General features: G+C 34.5%; 1 protein-coding gene across 1 annotated transcript in view; it reads left to right on the forward strand.

Moving 5' to 3' along the window:
• Positions 1 to 19988, forward strand: part of SMCHD1 (structural maintenance of chromosomes flexible hinge domain containing 1) — a 102657-nt gene that overhangs the window by 36888 nt on the left and 45781 nt on the right. The window contains 7 exon segments of the mRNA XM_058176587.1: positions 8174 to 8429; positions 8520 to 8639; positions 12978 to 13122; positions 16621 to 16717; positions 17204 to 17276; positions 19048 to 19187; positions 19442 to 19576. Of these exon segments, the coding sequence (XP_058032570.1) occupies positions 8174 to 8429; positions 8520 to 8639; positions 12978 to 13122; positions 16621 to 16717; positions 17204 to 17276; positions 19048 to 19187; positions 19442 to 19576 (966 nt within the window).

Raw genomic sequence — 19988 nt, forward strand, 5'->3', positions numbered from 1 at the left:
AATAAGTGGAACGACTTGCCTGCAGAAGTTGTGAATGCTCCAACACTGGAAATTTTTAAGAAAATGTTGGATAACCATCTGACTGAGATGGTCTAGGATTTCCTGCCTGGGCAGGGGGTTGGACTAGAAGGCCTCCAAGGTCCCTTCCAACTCTGTTGTTATATTAATAATTAATTAATACATATAAAACTAAAGACTCCTTTGAGTCAAGCTCAATTCCTTGTGACTATACAAAGATGTCTATTAGCATTATTTGACAATAAAACATAAGTGGCTTACTATTGCCTCTTAACAGATTTTTTTTCAACTTCCCAGTCTTACCTCTAACCTTGAGATTTTCCCAGGGCCTTCTCATTCAATCATTAACTCACTTTAGTCTATTTGAATTAAACTGGAGGTGACACATTGCTATATCCTGCAGTGGCTAAATAAATTACTATATTGTTTATAATTTTTTTAAAGAACAAAATTGCCTAAGTAATTAGGTACATTTTTTATTGTCCTAGTTAGTTCCACTCTTTTTCCTTCATGGTTATAAATTTTTAAATAATCAATAAAAGCTTCCAAAATTCTCCAAAATCAATTTTAAATGGAAATGATATTTTATCTGTTTTTTCTATTCAATTCGGGCTCTAGAAATAGATTTCAAGCCACCTTTTGTCAGGTTTTAGGTATCTTTAATTATTTCCTTCCATTTTCATTTCCTGTTTCTCAGTTTTTCTTTAAATGCTTATTGGCAAAATTGCTTTAAGTGCCTCTTTGTGAACTGGTATTGACTCATCCGGCTTCAATACCTTATTCAATATTTTGGCTTTATTCTCTCACCCGTTCTTGTGGCGTCCCGACTTCAAGCAGCTGGTGATGGTTGCGGTCCTCCTCACTGGGTCGAGGGAAAAAAGCTGGAGCTATAGGGAATTTGCAACTTCCCTGTCCACTCCAGCGGCTCCCTCATTCTTCGCTGCTCCTGCAGGGCAGCTATGGTCTGAAGCAGACCCCCATTTTGTGGGGATTATCGGCACTCACCCCGGAGCTCTTGGGGTTTGTGTCCATTTTGTCGCGACACTGGCCACGCCTCTCGCAGTCATACATTTTTCAATGCCGTTGTAACTTCAGATAGTCACTAAATGAATAGTTGTAAGTCTAGGACTACCTGTATTCATTTTCATTTCCATTTTTTGAGGGCAAAATTGCAGTAAGTGTTGTGTGGCATTACAATTTTGTCTTTGAAAAGGGGAAGGGACAGAGTTAAGCAATACTTTATGTTTAACCATAAATACATGGATAGAATAAATATACCTCTGTTAGTCATCAAATAGATTTAAATAGTATCTATAAGATGTTAAAGTTTAAAAAAGAATATAGGTATACATTTTAATTATGTAACATTTTGTACCTTGCATAGTATTTTTCATAATGGTCACCTGTGTATACTATACTATATATGAATATATTAAATCAGTATATTCTTTGGTAGGTTTTTACAATTTTCTTGCCTTCAGCCAGGTAAAATATATATCGTTTCGAGAAATTTAGCCCACAACCACACAAGAATCAATGTTATCACAATCACTCAATAAGTGGATTTTTTATCATTATAACTTAATAATATTTTATGAAACCAAAAGTTCTAACTATATGCATAAACATATTTTACAAGTTATTGTAACTGCTGGACTTCCGATGGCGCCACTTTCCTTGCCGGGCACCTAATCAAGGCTCTCCGTGCTGAAATCTCGTAAAAGCCGGCGAAACAGCAAAAATCAGCTCTTCGCCGGCTTCAACTTCTCTCCCTGGGAGAAAGGGAAAGGATAGAGCGGCGGGAGAGTGTTAGATCTCCCCAGGGGTTTGGCTTTGTAAAGCAGAGCCCCGGAGGGTTGAGTCCCACTGAACCCCGCCGAGCTCCGAACTTCAGCGCACTCCTGCAGAAGCAGGAAAAGAAGAAAGTGTCCATCTCTGCTTAATTCATTTTCTTTGTGGATTTCTATATGCAGACGGAACAAGCACGAGTGAACAATTATTGGATTGCAAGTATTTCTGACTTCCTGACTTCTACCCTTTAAAAAGTGAAAAAAAAAATTTTTTTTTGCCTTAACTGACTGTTTAAAATGGCGTCTGAGAGGAAGTGAAAGTGAAGTGAAGTGAAAGTGGAAGCTGGCTGCGTAACTAAGCAAAGTTATTTGTGGATTGCAACAATTGAGCTCTCCTATAGTCAAAGGGAAAAAGAAAAGTTTTAAAGTTAAATTTTGTAACTTTAAAAACTGAAATGGCTACTAAACCACCTAAGACTGCTAACAGAAGGGGATCTGAAGTAGCTTTGGAAGATATGCTTAAAGAGCAAGGGAAAATGTTTGAAGAGAGGTTTAAGGAGTTGATGGAAAATAATGAGAAAATAAGAGAAGAAATAAAAGAGAATAATAAAAAAATAAGAGAAGATATTTTGATGGCTTTTCAAAGTTTGGCAAAAAGACTGGAGGGGTTGGAGGAGGAGGTGCAAGAAATTGCCCAGTCAAACAAGCAATTAGAAAATAAAATGGGAGGAATGCAAATAAAATTGGACAAAAATGAAGATCAAGTGGTAGTGATGCAGTATAGGATGATGGAAGGAGCTCTGAGAATTAGGAGATTACAGGAGGAAAAAGGTGAAGATTTAAAAAAAAAATATCAGAAGCCTTGGCTGAATTTATTGAATTTGATCCACAAGAGGTTGCTTATCAAATGGATAAAATATACAGAGTTAATTCCTGGATTGCTAGGCAGAAGAAACTCCCTAGAGACATTGTGGTTTACTTTGTGAAAAGAATAATGAGAAATCAGATCTTGCAAGTTGCATATCAGAAAAAGCTGAAAATAGGAGATCAGGAGTTGAAGGTTTTGAAAGAGATTCCTCCCAAGATGTTAAGGGATAGGAAAGACTTTATATTTTTTACACAAGAACTTAAAAAGTACCAGATTCAATTTAGATGGGAAGTTCCAGTTGGTTTGATAGTGTATTATCAAGGAAGAAGATATCATATTGATACTGTGCTTAAGGCCAAATATTTTCTTTCTACTGTGTTGAAAGTTGAAATAGAAGTGTTTTTTTTGTGTTTTAAAAAGTTTTATTTTGACATTCTTATCCAATAACATATCCAATAACATATTTAATGTACCCTCATATACAATTAATCGGATCTGCCTGGTCACCACCCCCTTCCTTTTCCTTTTACTCTCCTTCTTTACCTTCTTCTACTTTCCATAACCATCCTCCCCCTCTCTTATCTACATCCTCTCCTCTTTCCTCCCTATTCCTTTCTTCTCCCTCTTCCCCTCTTCCTTCCTTCCTTTCCTCCTCCTCCTCTTCTCTTTCCTCCTTCTCTCTTCTACTCCTTCTTTCCCTTCATTCTAAAGTAGTAACCAGGCAGGTCCGATCTTACATTAATTATACATCTTCAATCATCTTTGTACATTAACTATCAATCCATTTTCTACCCCCTCCCTCCCTTCCTTCCTCCCCACCCCCAGGACTTCCGAGAACCGAGTACAGGGTATAAAACTAACAACAAAAATTAAAATCTAGCACAAATCATAATCCATAGTCGTTCCTTAAAACCTCCACTCCCCTTCCAAAGACAAAGAAGATACTTTTCTTCCACTCCATTATATATCAGACCATTCCACTCCTAAAATTCTCCAAAGTTTCCAATTGAGTTAGTGTTTATTCTTGAATAAAGTACGAAGTTTTAATATCCAACCTTCATCAATCAATATCAAAACAACGTTCCATCTTCCAATATTCACCAAGGTTTCTTCTAAAATGTCTTTCTTCCCTTAGCAATCTCTCAAAAATAGTTCATATTTCCGACTTAGTTTCTTTAATTTTTCTGTCCAACCTTCAGGGGTAAGCAATAGTCCATCTTTTCACATCTTTAACATTTATATATACAACAAATAATATTACAAATATCCAAAGTGTCAATTGTAATAATTAAAATCTTCACTTTACCTTACTTATGTCAAATAACATTGTTAAAATTACACCTATATCATCCACAATATATCTATTATAACAATTACATTCTAATTAACATTACATCCATCTCTTAAATATAATATTTAATCCAAGTTCCTAAATTTTACTATCTATCCTCCAAAATTAAACAATATTCCATCTTCCTATTCCTTTATACCTTTAATATATCATATAGTACCCCTAAAATTACACATTTATATCCACAATAAGTCATTTACAAAAATTAACCATAATCATATTTAATAAAGTTAAACATTCTCCCTCCCCTTCTTCTATCTTACACATTTTCAACCATCTATTCACCATTCAACTTAACATCTGTTAACAAAGAATTCCCAATCTTTAATACATTAGTATAAAAATCTCGTGCTTTACAAATTGTATTGAGAAAATACTTTTTTCCTTTATAATTCAGTGTTAAACCTGCTGGAACCTCCCATCTAAAATATATCTGATGTTTCTTAAGCTCATCCACCAGAAAGGCAAATTCTTTTCTCTTTCTTAACATTTTAGGAGGAATTTCCTTCATCATTATTATATCTTGTCCTAATATTTGAAATTTATTTTTATAAAATGCTTGCAAAATTCCATACCTAATCCTCTTATTTGTAAAATAAATAACCACATCTCTCGGTAAACACTTCTGCCTTGCCCACCAGGAATTAACACGATAAATTTTTTCAATATTAACTTCAAAATCTTCTGGTTCCATTCCCTCTATCTGAGCAAAGGCCTGAATAAAAATCTCTTTCAAATTTTCCTCTTTAAATTCTCTTAAACCCCTTACCCTTATAGCATATTCCATTAATTTATATTGTAATATAACCCTTTCTTCCTCTGCCTTATCAGCCTTAACCTGAATATCATCTATTTTATTTTCTAAATTCAAATTAATTTGAACTTCATCTATTTTCCTTTGCAAATCTAAATTAATTTGGTTAAATTCATTCAGTCTTTCTTCTGTCTGTGTACTAGATAACAATAATGGAGTAATTGATTCCTTTAATTTTTTCATCTCCTTACTCTGCTCTTCCACCAAATCTTTAAAATCCAGTATTTCTTTCTCCATTTCATTAAATTTTTGATCTATTTCTGAAAGATGAGCCTCCATAAGCTCCTGTAAAAAATTCCTTAGACTGTCTTTAATATCTTCTTTCAATTTCCGTACCTGAAGTGAAGATATTTCCAATAATTTAGAAGTGGTTAAATCTCTTTGCTTAAAAGCCATTTTTAAACTAAGTAATATCAAGAAGAAGAAGAAGAAAAAAAAAACCCCAATAAATTTTTCTTCTTAAACACTGTAAAAAAAAGATAATAAAAAAAGAAATAGATTTTTTTTTTTAAAAAAGAATTCCATTTAGAAAAAAAAAATCTTGTTATTTTCTTCTTAGAGGTTCCACACCAGCAATTGTAATCAGCATTTCCTTAGCTTTCACTTTCAAAAAACAAAACGCCATCTTTCTTCATCTCCACTCTTCAAATAACTTCTCTGTCAGGGAGTTAAAATCATCTTACAAGCAAATGCCAGCCTTCCTGCTTTCGATTCTTCCGTGTTGAAAATTTATCATTAATCCTCTTCAGTCACGGAGATGGACGCTGCGTTTTGCTCTGCTTTTGCAGAGGCGTTCTGGACTCTGGAGCTTTTTTTGAACTATCGAAGGAGCGTTTCCCATCAAACCACCAGAAATCATTCTGGGGCTTTTCTTGGGGGCTCAAACTTCAGTTCAAATGCTCATCTCCCCCTCTTTGCCCGAGGCAGAGATTTACGAGCTGTTGACAGAAGATTAGCACTGTCTAAACAGCTCTCACAGAATCACAAAGAACGGGCGGACTGAAATTGCCGCCATTAACACAGCGGAGCCAAACCGGAAGTCGAAATAGAAGTAATAGAAAAAAGAATTCAAGAGAGTCAAATGAGTGTGGAAGCTGAGGTGACCCCAGTGATGTTATCATCTGAGGAACAGCCACAAGAACAAAGAGTGACGAGGGGAGCCCTCAAGCGTAAAGAAAAGGAGCAACAAATTCAAAGCAAAGGTCAGGATTCTGCTACAGAAGCGGTGGGAGGAGCAAGGCTGAAGATACAGGAGGAGGATCTTCAGCTGATTGTTCAAAAGCTTCAGGAGGCCAGAAATGGCAAATAAAATTCTGACCTGGAATGTCAATGGTTTGAATTCAGCTCAGAAAAGAAGAAAAATATTTCATTATCTGAAACAATTTAAAAATGATGTGATTTGTTTACAAGAGAAACATATTAAATTATCAGATCAAAAATACTTAATAAATTCAAAATTAGGTAAACATTTTGTTGCTTCAGCTTTGGATAAGAAAAATGGCATAGTGGTATATTTCAAAAAAGATATACCAGCCAAGTTAATAGAGGCAGATATTCATGGAAGATATATTGCTATTGAAATTACATTAGAAACAAAAAAGATTCTTCTGCTGGGTATATCTGCACCTAATCAGCAACAAGAAAAATACTACAGAATGTTGTATGATAAATTGATTCTATGGGATTATAGATCGTATATTATATTAGGAGATTGGAATGGAGTAATTGATACACGAATGGACAAGAGAATTTCTTCTAAAAAGATACCTGCACATGCAAAGCTCCCTAAATCCTTTTTTGAGAAGATAGAAGATTTTGAATTGAGAGATGTATGGAGATTGCGGAACTTGGAGGAAAGAGACTATACTTTTTTCTCTGATAGGCATCAATCTTTTTCATGTATTGATTTTATATTAACTTCTAATGATTTGCTTTCTAGGGTAAAGAAAATTAAGATATTTTCAAGCAATACGCAAGAAAGATACTTAAATGAATGGAAAAAATGGATTGACTATATCCAAAACAGATATCAGACTAAGAGATATCAGACTGCCTTTGAATGATTAGGATGTATTATTTTTGATTGTATTGGGGGAGGTTAGGATTTGATGAGAAATGCAGGAGTATAACTGAGTTAGGAGGGAAAATTTTTAGCATATGCTTGTTTTATTTTTAACTATACCTTGTGTTTGTTCCAGGGGGGAGGGGGGAGGGGTTTTTTTGGAGGGGGGGAGCTTTTTTTTGGTAAAAACTCTTTCAATAAAAAAAAAGGTATTGTAACTGCTTTGCTTATGCATAGCAACTCAGCATAATTTTTATGAGATTGTGGCTAATGAATATGTGAATTGATGTCACTGTGTTTTATCTTATATTCTTGACACCATGAATATGCATTAGTTTAGAATTGGTGGTTAAGGCACCAGGCAAAAACTAGAAATTAAGTTCTAATCCCACTTTAGACATGAAAGCTAGCTAGGTGACTTTGGATTAGTCCCTTACTCACAGGGTTGTTGTGGGGAAAATAGGAGGAGGAAAGAGTTTAGATATGTTTGCTCCCTTGAGTGCTTTATAAAAGTAACAAAGGCAGAATAAAAAAAAAAACCTGTTGAATGTTTTTATGATGTCATATAATATTGCGTTGTCAAAGTAATTGTAATTAGAAAATCAGTATTAGAGTTTGCCTTTTATATTACCTTCATGTATCATGCCAAACCAGGTTGTTTCTTCATTGGTATTTGCATCCAATTTCCTCTGGTTTTGCACTTCGTTTTTTACTTCCTTCACTTCCTTGTTTGCAAGTCAAAGTTTACCCAAGAAAAATATTTTAAATTAAAAAAATGACTGAAAATTTAAAAAAAAAGTGAATTGAAAAAGTTTATCCTTATATGAACAAGCCCATGGTAAGAAATATCAAGCTGTTTACTATCCTGCTACTAAGAATAGTAAAAACTGACAAATGCTACAGAAAAGGCTTTCACAGTTACATTATCTATTCAGTGAAGTTCTCCCCCTAAGATAATATCAATCTATGGCTGCTTTTTAATGCACTTTAAGAACAAATTTGTTATTTTAGTTCTTAAATTATAATAGATTATATTTTCCATTGTTAAATGTTTGAATTTGTTTTATTTCAGCTAACTTACAGATAGTCTTGCTTAACAAGCCAAATCTGTCTATCTGTCTGTCTATCTCTACATATATACATACATATCGTCTTTACCCAAAAATAAGACAATGCTTGCAGCCTCTTGTGCATGTGCCAGGGTATGGGGCACCCAGCTGGGCTGATCACCCTGAAATTGTGTTTCCCCAAAAATAAGCCCTAGTGCTTATTTTGGAGGCCAAAAAATATAAGATCAAGTCTTATTTTCAGGAAAACACAGTACATACCGTACATACACATATACTCTCTCTGTGTGTGTATCTATCTCCAACTTTTTTCGAAATTCATTAGAATTAATAACATATTGATTTATAGTATAATAATGTTTCTTTCTGTTTTTCTGTAAGCTTCTGGTAAAAATAAGGAACTCATTTCTCTTATCAGTCAACATGGAGGGAAATGGCCTTACTGGTTCAAAAAAATGGGTAAGTTTTGTTTTTTGGGGGGGGCGTGAGTATATCCTACAGTTGAATAATAACTGATATCTTAAATTTAACATGTCTGATTATACACAGAAAATATTGTTGAGCTTGGAACCTACACGCTAAAACTGCAAGTGGTATTGAATGAAAGTAATGCAGACACTTATGCAGGAATCAGTCTTCCATCAAAAACATTTAAATTTCATGTAAAAGGTAAGTTTTTACCAATGAAGGCGAATATTTGTAGCTCAGGAATGAGGGGTCCATGATGCTGTCTGAGCTTGCTTATTTTCTTGTGTTTCCTTATCCAAACTAGATAACATCATCAGTGCTAGAAAAGAGTATAGTTTGCTGTCAGTTTATATTCTAGAACATTTTATGAATTATATTCTAGAATAAACTGACAGAAAATTGCACTTCTAACTAGCACTGATGTTGTTACCTAGTTTGGGTAATGAAACATCTGAAAGAAAACAAGCAAGCTCAGAGAGCACCAAGGGCCCCTGATAGGTAAGTTTAATTGATGTACTCTGTTTTCATGTGTATTGTTTACATGTAACAGATTTCATATTTTATGCAATGAGATGTACAGTAGGTAATCCTCAATTTACAACCATAATTGAGTCCAGAATTAAGGTTGTAAATTGTGACAATTGTTAAATGGTTCACCACTTGACCATGCCTGATTTTACAAAATTGCCTGTCATTAATGATCATTAAAAGAAATCCATTATATGCAATGGGCATTTTTTGCCAGAAACAGTAAGTAAATGCTTGAAACTGATGGGAAAAATGCTGAAAATTGCAGTCATGTGACCACAGGACACTGCAAATGGTCATGATTCGTTCTTTTGGGGAATATTTATTTTTATTTATTTATTTATTTATTCGAATTTTTATTCCGTCCTATCTCCCGAAGGACTCTGGGCGGTTCACAGCCAGATAAAAACATGCAAATAATACAAGTAAAAACAACAATTAAAAAACTTATTAATTAGGCCGAATTAAAAATATCACTAGAATAAAATAATATAAAACCCCATTAAAAACTAAATTTAAAAACTAAAATCCTAGGCTAGCCCTGCGCAAATAAATAGATGTGTCTTAAGCTCGCGGCGGAAGGTTCGGAGGTCAGGAAGTTGACGAAGCCCTGGGGGAAGCTCCCATATGCATAATTATGTAAATAGTCTTGTCCTTCATTTGAATTATTAGTTAACTTTTAGTTTAACTAAAAGTTAAACTAAATTTCCCTAAAATAAATATATAGTATTATCAGATTTTTATTTGTTCATCCCAGAGAAAAAAAAACTTCAATTTAAAGATATTGAATTGTGAAAGCAACTCCATGTTTTACTCTGACAGTTTATGTCTGTTCTGTAAAACAAAGAAGAAAATAAAAAGTTGCTAAATATTCTATCAGTATATACTGTAGAATTTGTCCTTATAAATAGCTTGCATTAAACAACTTTTATATTTATGCATTTTGTACTATGTGTTACTGCAGTTCTTTAAATACCATAGGCTATTTAATCTGAGTAAATTTTATTTTAAAAACACGTGATATTTTGTGAACCAAAATCACAAACATCATCAAAGTGGAAGGTGAGTTTTGAGCCTCTCTATTATATTATTTAGAGAATTATCTTAATGCAGCCCCAGAAAACTGAGCAGAAATTATAAATAATTAATTCCATTATATTCTTTGTGTTTTTCTTTGTGTTTTTCTTAATAAATAAATATTGTAAACATTTTGGCAATTAAGTTTACACTGAATACAATAAATCCGTAGCACTATGCCAAAATATTTTTTTTTTACAACTCTTGGATACAATTTTGTTCATCACAATTCATCTTTACACTTATCCCAGTATTAACATTAACCCCGGATAAGAATACTGAGTTTATTTTATTTTATTTATTTATTTATTTCATCAAGCATGTATTAGATAACAGATATAAGTATAGACATAATTATAAATACATGAGATGGATACAAATAAAAGGGAACATTAGGATAGGGACGGTAGGCACGCTGGTGCGTTTAGGCACATCCCCAAAGAGGAATGAAGTGAGGTTGACAGTAGACAGTCTGTTGCTGAAGTCATATTTTCTGCAGTCAAGTTTGGAGTGGTTTACCTTAAGTTTGTATCTATTGTTTGCTCATGTATTGCTGTGGTTGAAGCTGAAGTAGTCATTGACAGGTAGGATATTCTAGCAGATAATTTTATGTACTACGTTTAGGTTAGACCGAAGGCGGCATAGTTCTAAGTTGTCTAAGCCCAAAATTTCAAGTCTGGTGGCATAAGGTTTTCTAGGAATGACAGAAGAATGGAGAAGAAAAGAGGAATGGAGGACTCTTCTCTTGAAATATCTCTGGACTCTCAATTTTATTAATGTCCGATATCCAGACAGATGAGCTGTATTCGAGAATTGGTCTAGCAAATGTTTTGTATCTCTAGTTAGTAGTATAATATTACCAGAGAAGAAGCTACGCAAGATTAGGTTAACAACTTTTAATGCCTTTTTGGCAATGCTGTTACAGTGAGCTCTGGCACTTAGATCTTTTGAGATGAGTACTCCAAGGTCCTTGACAGAGTGAGGGTTGTCTATGAGGTCCTATCCGCCCAGCTTGTATTTTGTGTTTTGATTTTTTTTGCCAATGTGTAAGACAGAGAATTTGTTGGTTGAGATTTGGAGTTGCCAATTATTTGACCATTCTGACACATAGTCAAAGTATTTTTGTAGAGTAGCAGCATTGTCAGTGGTGTTGAATAGTTTTATATCAATAGCAAAGAGAACACTGTTGCTTATAATATCGCAAATGTCGTTTATGTAAAGTATAAAGAGTGTGGGTCCTAAAACGCTCCTTGGGGGACACAGGTGCAGGGTTTGATAGGGTGTTCCCTATTTTGACTACTTGTTGCCTGTTTGATAGAAACACAGCTATCCATTTATTCAGGGATCCGAAAATGCCATAAGATTTTAGTTTTAGAAGTAGTTTATCATGTACTACTGAATCAAAGGCTTTACAGAAGTCTATAAATTGCATCTGTTGCTTTACCCTGGTCGAGTTATGAAGTCCATATGTTTTTGCAGTGTAAGAGTTGCATATTGCAGGAGAATTTTTTTTTAAGCCAAACTACTTTTTAGAGAGTAGGTTGTTTGTCTCTAAGTAGAAGGTAGTAGATTGATTTATGATTGATTCCATGACTTTGCATTTGACACAACATAATGAGATTGGTCTGCAATTTTCAACTAGGCTGGGGTCACCCATTTTGAAGATAGGGATGACCATGGCTAGTGACCATAAGTTAGGCAAGGAGCTGGTTCAGAAAGAGATTTCATAGATTATGCTAAGAGGTTCTGCTATGATGGTTGAGAGCTTTTTTAAGAAGTAGGCACATAATCCATCAGGGCCAATAGATAGAGATGGTTTTAGGTTGCGTAAAGCTCTATGGTGACTCACAGTGACTTTTCGAGGTAGGGATGCGGTGGGTGAACCTTTTTCAGCTATTTGGCAATTTTCTCATGGTAAGGATGTGGTGGGCGCTTCAGAGCAAGAGCCTCACCATCCTACCTATACGCTTGAAAATTAATGAGATATGATATTGTAAGTAAGATATCCCCAGATCATTAAAGAACTATCATAACTTGCTGACCCAAGTGAGATAATTTAAATGTGATTAATAACTGGATATCATTAAATTGCACACTAATATAGTGAATGAAAGATTTGACTCTGTTAATAGCAGAATAGTGCTACAAATTCTACTCTAATTTTCATTTGACTGAACATGTCATATTTCAAAATATTTTTTTATTTTTAAAATCACTGTACAGATCAATGTTTTGTCCTCATTTGAAGCCTTACATATAAAGGAAACAAAGTGTTTCTACCAGGGGTGAAATGCTCCCGGTTCGGATCGGATCGCTCGATGCGGTATCGATGGCAGTGGGTGGTTCGGAGAACCGGTAGCAAAAATCCCTGCTCGCCCGCCCATGCCCAGCTGAGCTGCGCGATCATCAGAGGTTTTCTTTGGCCAAAAAAATGCTTTTAAAAGTTAAAAAAAAGCCTCTGATGATTGCGCAGCTCAGCTGGGAATATCAGAACCCTTTAAAAGCATTTTTTTTACAACCTCTTCAGCCAAAGAGGTTGTAGAAAAAAATGCTTTTAAAGGGTTCTGACAAGCAGGCAACTCAGCTGGGATCGTCAGGCCAAAGAGGTTGTAAAAAAAATGCCTTTAAAAGTTAAAAAAAAAGTTGGCCTTGCCCACTCAGTCACATTACCCCACCATCACCAAAATAAATCACCACAGAACAAATTCTACATTTCACCCCTAGTTTCTACAGATATGCAGCAAGAATTTTACCTAATGAAATAAAAATAGCCTTTAATTCAGATAACAGGGAAATTGTCCTTCATTTTATATATGAGAAAATTAATAACTGAAAGCTGATGAAGATAGCAAAAAGTGAGTAGAGCCATCAACAGTGTGATTTAAAAATTCCAGTCTCCACCAAGATGTTGACTTTTTCTTTTCTTTTCCTCAGAAGGCAAACCTCAGAAGTTTACAATAGGTATTTTGGATCCTCCATTTCGGATAGGGCATCCATTCAGTATTCCTCTAGATGTCCAGGATGAATTTGGACATACCACTCAACTAACTGAAGATATTATACCAGAACTTGAAGCAAGGTAATAATTATTATTTCATTTTTATAACATAGAGAAAAAAATACTGTATGATCCTAATTTGGTGTGAATCCTGGGCATTTCATAACTATTTATTTGTTATGTATTGTCATAAAATTAGAACATTTTCCTTTTAAAATCTCTTATATTTCAGCTAATTACTGAGAAAGTGGAATGGAATGGAAATGTTTCTTCTGTCATTGTTAATTTTTTTCTGCTTTTTTTTATATATGTGAGCATATATAAAATGATGGATGTGACAACAGTTTTTTTTCGGCATGAATAGATAATATCATGTGTGACTGTTCTGTAGAGCAAAGTTAGCTCAGAATTTTTTAATCTTTTTTTCTTCAAGCAAATACAACTCCCCTCTTCTTTTTCTCCTATGTTCTTGTCTCCCATTTAAAAATCAAACCAAACCTGAATCAATTACAGATAATAGCTAGATTTGGAGATAGTTTACTCTTGTATGTATGTATAATAGTTTGCACATTCTGTTAAGTCTTTTCATGAACATTGTTTAAATACTTCTTCTTGTCTCTTCTAATAGCTCTCTAATAATCAGATTCAGGATGTGAAAGCAATTTCTGATTTTCTCCTTTAGAATGGTGGGAATAAGTTGAAGATCATATTGTAGAACCTAAATAGCTTTCTTCTTCTTTAACTACTTGGAACTTGCACATGAGCAATTCCACAGTCAGTACCCGTTCATGTCTTTGGTGTCATGACTATGTCTTTCAACAATAACATAGTCAATTTTATTTCTATGTACTCCACCTGGGGATGTCCAAATATAGAGGCATTTTGATTGTTTGACAATAATGTTATGATAAAATCATTGGAGTCCATGATGGCAAATCTATGGCATGCATGCCAGAGGTGGCACACAGAGCCCTTGGGGCATGCGCACTGGCCAGCTGCTCTCTTCTGGGTTCTGTTACGTACTTGTTCCATTTTTGGCACTCAGTGCCGAAAGGTTAACCATCACTGATTGGAGTGCAGAAATTGAAAAGATGGTCTCCTGCTCCATTTTGGTTTCCTAAGCCATACAGTCTAACTACATTTTCCTCTTTTATGTTTCCAACTAATCGCCAATCACAGGACATTTTACTTACAGGTTCCATTGATTTCAAAGTGAATTTGATCACAGAAATCACCAACCCCCTCTTCTGCATCGGTGATTGGAAGATAAACTTGATAATCATATTAAGGAGCTTTGGTGGCACTGTGGTTAGAATGCAGTACTGCAGACTGACTCTGCCCACTGCCAGAAGTTTAATTCTGACTGGCTCAAGGTTGACTCAACCTTCCATCCTTCTGAGGTTGGTAAAATGAGGACCCACATTGTTAGGAGCAGTATGCAAGCTCTGTAAACTGCTTACAGAGGCTGAAAAGCATTGTGGAGCTATATATAAGTCTAAGTGCTATTGCTATATTAAAAGGTTGCCCTCAAAGGTTGCCCTGAATAATATTATTCAGTCATTGATTGTACTGTAGCTAAGTACTATTCTTGCTATATACCGTTCGTAACTATAAAAGCAACACTGTTTCTTCTTTGTTTTTCATGTCCTGATTAAAATACAGTCTGCTTTTTTAATTGAAAGTGTCCTATCCCACCCATCTCAATTGCTGATGCCTAAAATATCCTTTTATAGTCCTAAAATATCCTTTCACTGTGTTGAGCTTTTGTATTTGTATTATTTGTATTATTTGAATTTATATCCCGCCCTTCTCCGAAGACTCAGGGCGGCTTACATTGTGTAAGGCAATAGTCTCATTCTATTTTTATATTTATATACAAAGTCAACTTATTGCCCCCCCAACAATCTGGGTCCTCATTTTACCTACCTTATAAAGGATGGAAGGCTGAGTCAACCTTGGGCCTCGTGGGACTCGAGCCTGCAGTAATTGTAATTGCAGGCAGCTGTGTGTTAATAACAGGCTGCATTGTGTGTTCATGCTTTTCAAATAACATATTCCTACTGCAATTCTATCTCTGTAGCTTCAGATTCTCTTTTCTTGTATGGAACTAAATGTCCCAAAGGCTTTAATCTAGACACATCATAAACACCATGAGTACTCCAAAAAATTCTCAGCTCTTCCTCAGTAGGATGTTGACTGTCATCCAGTCTGAGGGACCCATCTTACAGCAGTACATTGTCCATTATTTTGTATTTTCTATGCATGTAGTTTTCTTGCTAAAAATACAGGTGTGGTTTATCATTGTTTCCTCCCATGTATTATGAATTGATGCCTTGGGGAAAAAAACAGGTCCAAGGTTTTTCCCCACTTTTACATATATGAATGTTTCTCCAGTACCATAAGAATTCTTTCCCAGCATTCATCGCTTGTACAGAATAAATCAGTCTGAACAAATGCATCCCTAGATAGCAATTCACTATGCTTATTTAGTTGGCAGCCATTGCATTTGTTGCCAGAGAAACAATAAACCAGAAGTGATCAGCAGTAATAAGCCCAGTAACATTATAAGAGGTACGGTACCACCTACATTTTAGAGGCGTTGCCATGCACTACTAGCAGTAGTGATTCTTCTGGAACCATCTAGAACTAAATGGCTGAGAAAAGTGGTGTGGCACCACCTTAGATCTCTCTTTGCATCATCAGCAGAAGGCAGTGGAGATCAAAAGTTCATGAATATACATTGAGGATATGTGAGCTCCAACGAAACACTGGAGTCATAGAATTACAATAGAATGGTGAAGCCCAAGGGGGAAAAAAATGGAAAGAACTATGTTTCAGAGGCAGGCTGTCTCTACAACATAGATAAACATGTTATGTAGAAGCTTTATTATAGTTTAATATATTTTGCTAGGTATGTTTAAATCCAGTGTTCCTTGCACCTTTGTACAAGCTCAGTAATCAAACTTTTCGACAGAGTTGAATCATGCATCAGTCGTGTTTTAGAAGATTTAATATTTTTATCTACAAAATATTCTTGTTCTAATAAAAATAAGCCACAGAATCACTTTTACAAGTTCAGTGTCCTAATAAATCAAATAAATAAAGTGAAATCCCATTTGTAATGTATCATTGCCACCTTGTGGTCTGTTCAGACATTACATTGTCATATGAGATTTTTCTTTTCTTCTTTTATCAAGTTGCAGCTCAATAATTCAACACTGAAAGTTTACATTTTGAGTGTTTAAAATTTACTATGTTTTTATAGTATCTTATTTTAAAATAAAGCTTTTATCTGTTTATTTCTTGTGGTTTTGGTCTGTTTCTCCAAAGAAGAATGGACAAGTTAAAACTTCCAGTGTCTACAAGGCCAGGAGATTTCTTTCTCATTTTCACCTTTCATTGCCTATAAGATAATGCAAATTGTGAGGACTTATCTCTCACACATGCTATCTGGTAGAGTATGATTGGTTTCCAAGAGGAATTGGAGAGGAAAAAAATCCTTACTAAAACATTACCATTTATCTCATAAATGATAACTAAAATTAAGCTCTTTCATTGATTTTAAGTTTTATTTTGTAGTGGTCTAAGATTTCAGTATGAAGGAATAAAAAGAGGACCAAATTGTGCCATTACAGGCATAATTGCTAGAGGCCTTGTAAATAATTGCCAAGGCAAGGTAAGCTAATCTTTTTCAATACAAAATGAATTTTTTAATTATCTAATTAATGGATAGTTTTAAAATAGAATTTACAGCTATCACAACAAACCTGTTATTTAAAACATTTAAAGCTGTTTTTTCAGTTAAACTGATTTTGATAGGTTAGGAATCTGAAGTAGCTGTGTGCCTTTCAAGTAATGGAATAATCTGAATATAATTTAAAGCAGAGTTTGAAAGGAGCTAAAAAAATCTCTATTCAATATTTGGCAGTATTCAGTAACATGCACTGCAAGTAAAGATACAAATATGCTCTGACGATTTTTTGTACTTTTACATATTTGCTTTTTAAGAGTGTTCACTATAAGTACTAAATAGTCAAACACAGTTGTACTATTATGGTTGGTTGCATAATCAGCTAAATATTTATACTGGATTTCATGTTTCCTGAGGACCTGAGATTTGCAAATGTTGTTTTATTACTATTATATCTTGTCATTTCAACAGAACTTTAATCTAAAGATCACTCTTCCTGGTCTAAAGGAAAAATCCCAAGTTTTGAAAATTAAACTTCTCCCAGGTATGTAAAATATTTGAAATATATAAAAGCATATGTTGAAAATTGCAGTAATGTAATGATTTACAAAGAGATGTACATTTTGTAGATATATTAGAATCCAGTTTTGGCATAAATCAGATTAACTTTTGTGGTTTTGTTTTCCTGGCTGATTAATACGAACATAGTACAAAAAGTTATACTGAATTTCAGGAGAATGAGATGAATATCAAAAATGAAGATTTCTGAGTCGTCATATTTCAGGGGGAAAAAAAAGTTTAAAGGTCTAAGAGGAAAGCCAGTTTGGTGTGGTGTTTAAGGTATCAAGCAGAAACCTACAGACGAATTCTAATCCTGCCATAGGCACAAAGCCAACTTGGTGATTTTTGGACCAGTCACTCTTTTTCAACACAAGGAAGCAGATAAAAAAAAAAAATCCCTAAATTTTGTCAAGTAAATCTCAGAGATTTGTCCAGGCAGCAGCTAGGTGTCAATATTTATTAGCATGCACGCACGCACGAATGCGCGCACACACGTATACACACACACACACCACACGTATTTTGAATTTTGGCCTTCAAATTCTTTTTTACTTTTTGAAAAAAATGTCTTGGGCAATGAAAAGCCTTATTTTTGTTCAGGATTACTGTGAGAGAAGGGACTAGAAAATGTTGAACCATATAGAGCTTAAACTCCATATAAGCATTTTTTTAAAAAGAAACAGGTAATATTCACTAAAAGGGAAGCTTTTTTATTTTCAGACAGTCCCTAAAATTTTCCAGTTACTTTGACCATTTGAAGTGAACCAATACATGACAATAAACATTCAGCATTATCTTTCACTGTTGATGTAAGATTTTTTTTTTTAATGTACCTTCAGTGAAGCTGTATCCTGGTGACTACATGGACATGTCCCAACCATTTTCAACCATTTCCAAACTATTGCCACTGCTGCCGTCTTTTTTTTTCCTGGGGGAGTGGGAGGTGACGGTTAACCTTTTAGCCCAATTTACAACCCAGATATTTTCATGTAGTCTCCAAAACACTGTGTATGGAATATTCTCAATAGTCCCATTCTGCTCACAGTGTAGTAGAACATCGTCCGCAATTCCCAGTTTTAGAAACAGGGCTGAACTGTAGATTGAAAGGTGGGAGATCTCACCTCTCCAGTCCCAGAAGACCCATGATTTCTGTAGACCCTGGATTCATCTTCATCCTGTGGAATAGCTACTTTGTAATTAAATAAATCTTAAATCTTATTGCCACAAGCTAGCTGCTTAGAAGAAGTGTTTACCTGGTGTGCTTCCTCTTAACTCTTGTGTGAGATAAAACAAGCCTATAGTCTTATTTGCCAGTATGAAAGAAAAAAGGTTTCTATAGTGTTTCCTCATGGCTTTGAAGTATGTAGCAAGGGTAAACAATCATTTACCTAATCTGCTTTGGCAAAATAGAATAACACAAAATATAGGTTAAACGTTAACTTTACTAAAATATATAAAAATGTAAAATGTCTTTTTAACTTTAGGTTATCATATATCAAAAATCATTAATGGAAAAATAAAAATAGAGGATTGGCTGCATTGGCTTACATATCCATAGCTTGCAGGTTGTATTGTATTGTTTATGGCATGGATATAATTTAAAATATTGACATTTTCAGAGTTGTTAGTTTGTTTTTGGACATTTTATTTTTTATTATTTATTTATACAATTGATTAGCCGCCCTTCTTTCTTCAAGGTAATTCTTTTAATGCTTGTAGCAATATATTAAATGTCAGTTTCTGACCTCCAACAGGCTTTCCTCAGCAACTAAGAGTGAAACCAGATTTGGATATCTTCACAGTTGAGAATGGAACAGCTTTCTCTTTTCAAGTTGAGGTATTGGATGAAGTAGGCAACATAACAGCTCAACCAAAACTACTTGTTCAGTGCAAGGTAGGCAGCTCTCAATATAATCTCAGCTTATATTGCTGAAAATAACATTATAGAAATATTCTGTTATTTCAACTCTAGAACTTAGCTGTTGACATTTTGGCTAGAGTTTTGTATTAAGAACACATAGCATATGCATTTACTGGGAATGTCATCATACTTGTAGTCTATCTTAAAATTTAGTTCTAAGACATTTATGCCATATTATGACTTGAATGGGCCATAACCTTAATTGAAATTATTCTTGATTGTATTAGTTTTTAGGAGTTCCAGGTCTTCCTGTATATGTTGTAGATTGCAGCAATCCTGACAAAAATGTATTAACTGTACCAGTTCTGCACATTCAAAATGTAAAGAAAGTTCAAAAACTTGAAGCAAGAATTGAAATACCAGTAAGTTAAAGATATTCCCTGCCTTCCTTCCAGAATGCTATCACCCTTGCATATGCTTTTCTCTGTCTATTATCAATGCTTTTGGCCTAACTGGGGTGTTTTTTAAAAAGTTGACAAAGCATAAAGTAGTCTTTGGTGTTGATATAACTTTTAATTTCTTTTAAGATTATAGGCGAGTTTCAGACATGAAAATCATGGGGAACAAATATATGTAATTTCTTGTACTATGTACTAGCCTATTAAAAAACAAATTGTATTAACATCTGCAGCAACTGAAAGAAAAATCCTTGAATCTTGAACTTGGTTAATTTTGTGCAAGCATATCTTTACAAGTTTCATGTCAGTCATGGCTTTTACAAATAGGGAGTAAGCATTTTATAAGAATGTTGTGTTTGTTCACCATTCCTCTAAA

Source organism: Ahaetulla prasina, chromosome 3 (genome assembly GCF_028640845.1).
Source record: "Ahaetulla prasina isolate Xishuangbanna chromosome 3, ASM2864084v1, whole genome shotgun sequence".
NCBI classification, from domain to species: domain Eukaryota; kingdom Metazoa; phylum Chordata; class Lepidosauria; order Squamata; family Colubridae; genus Ahaetulla; species Ahaetulla prasina.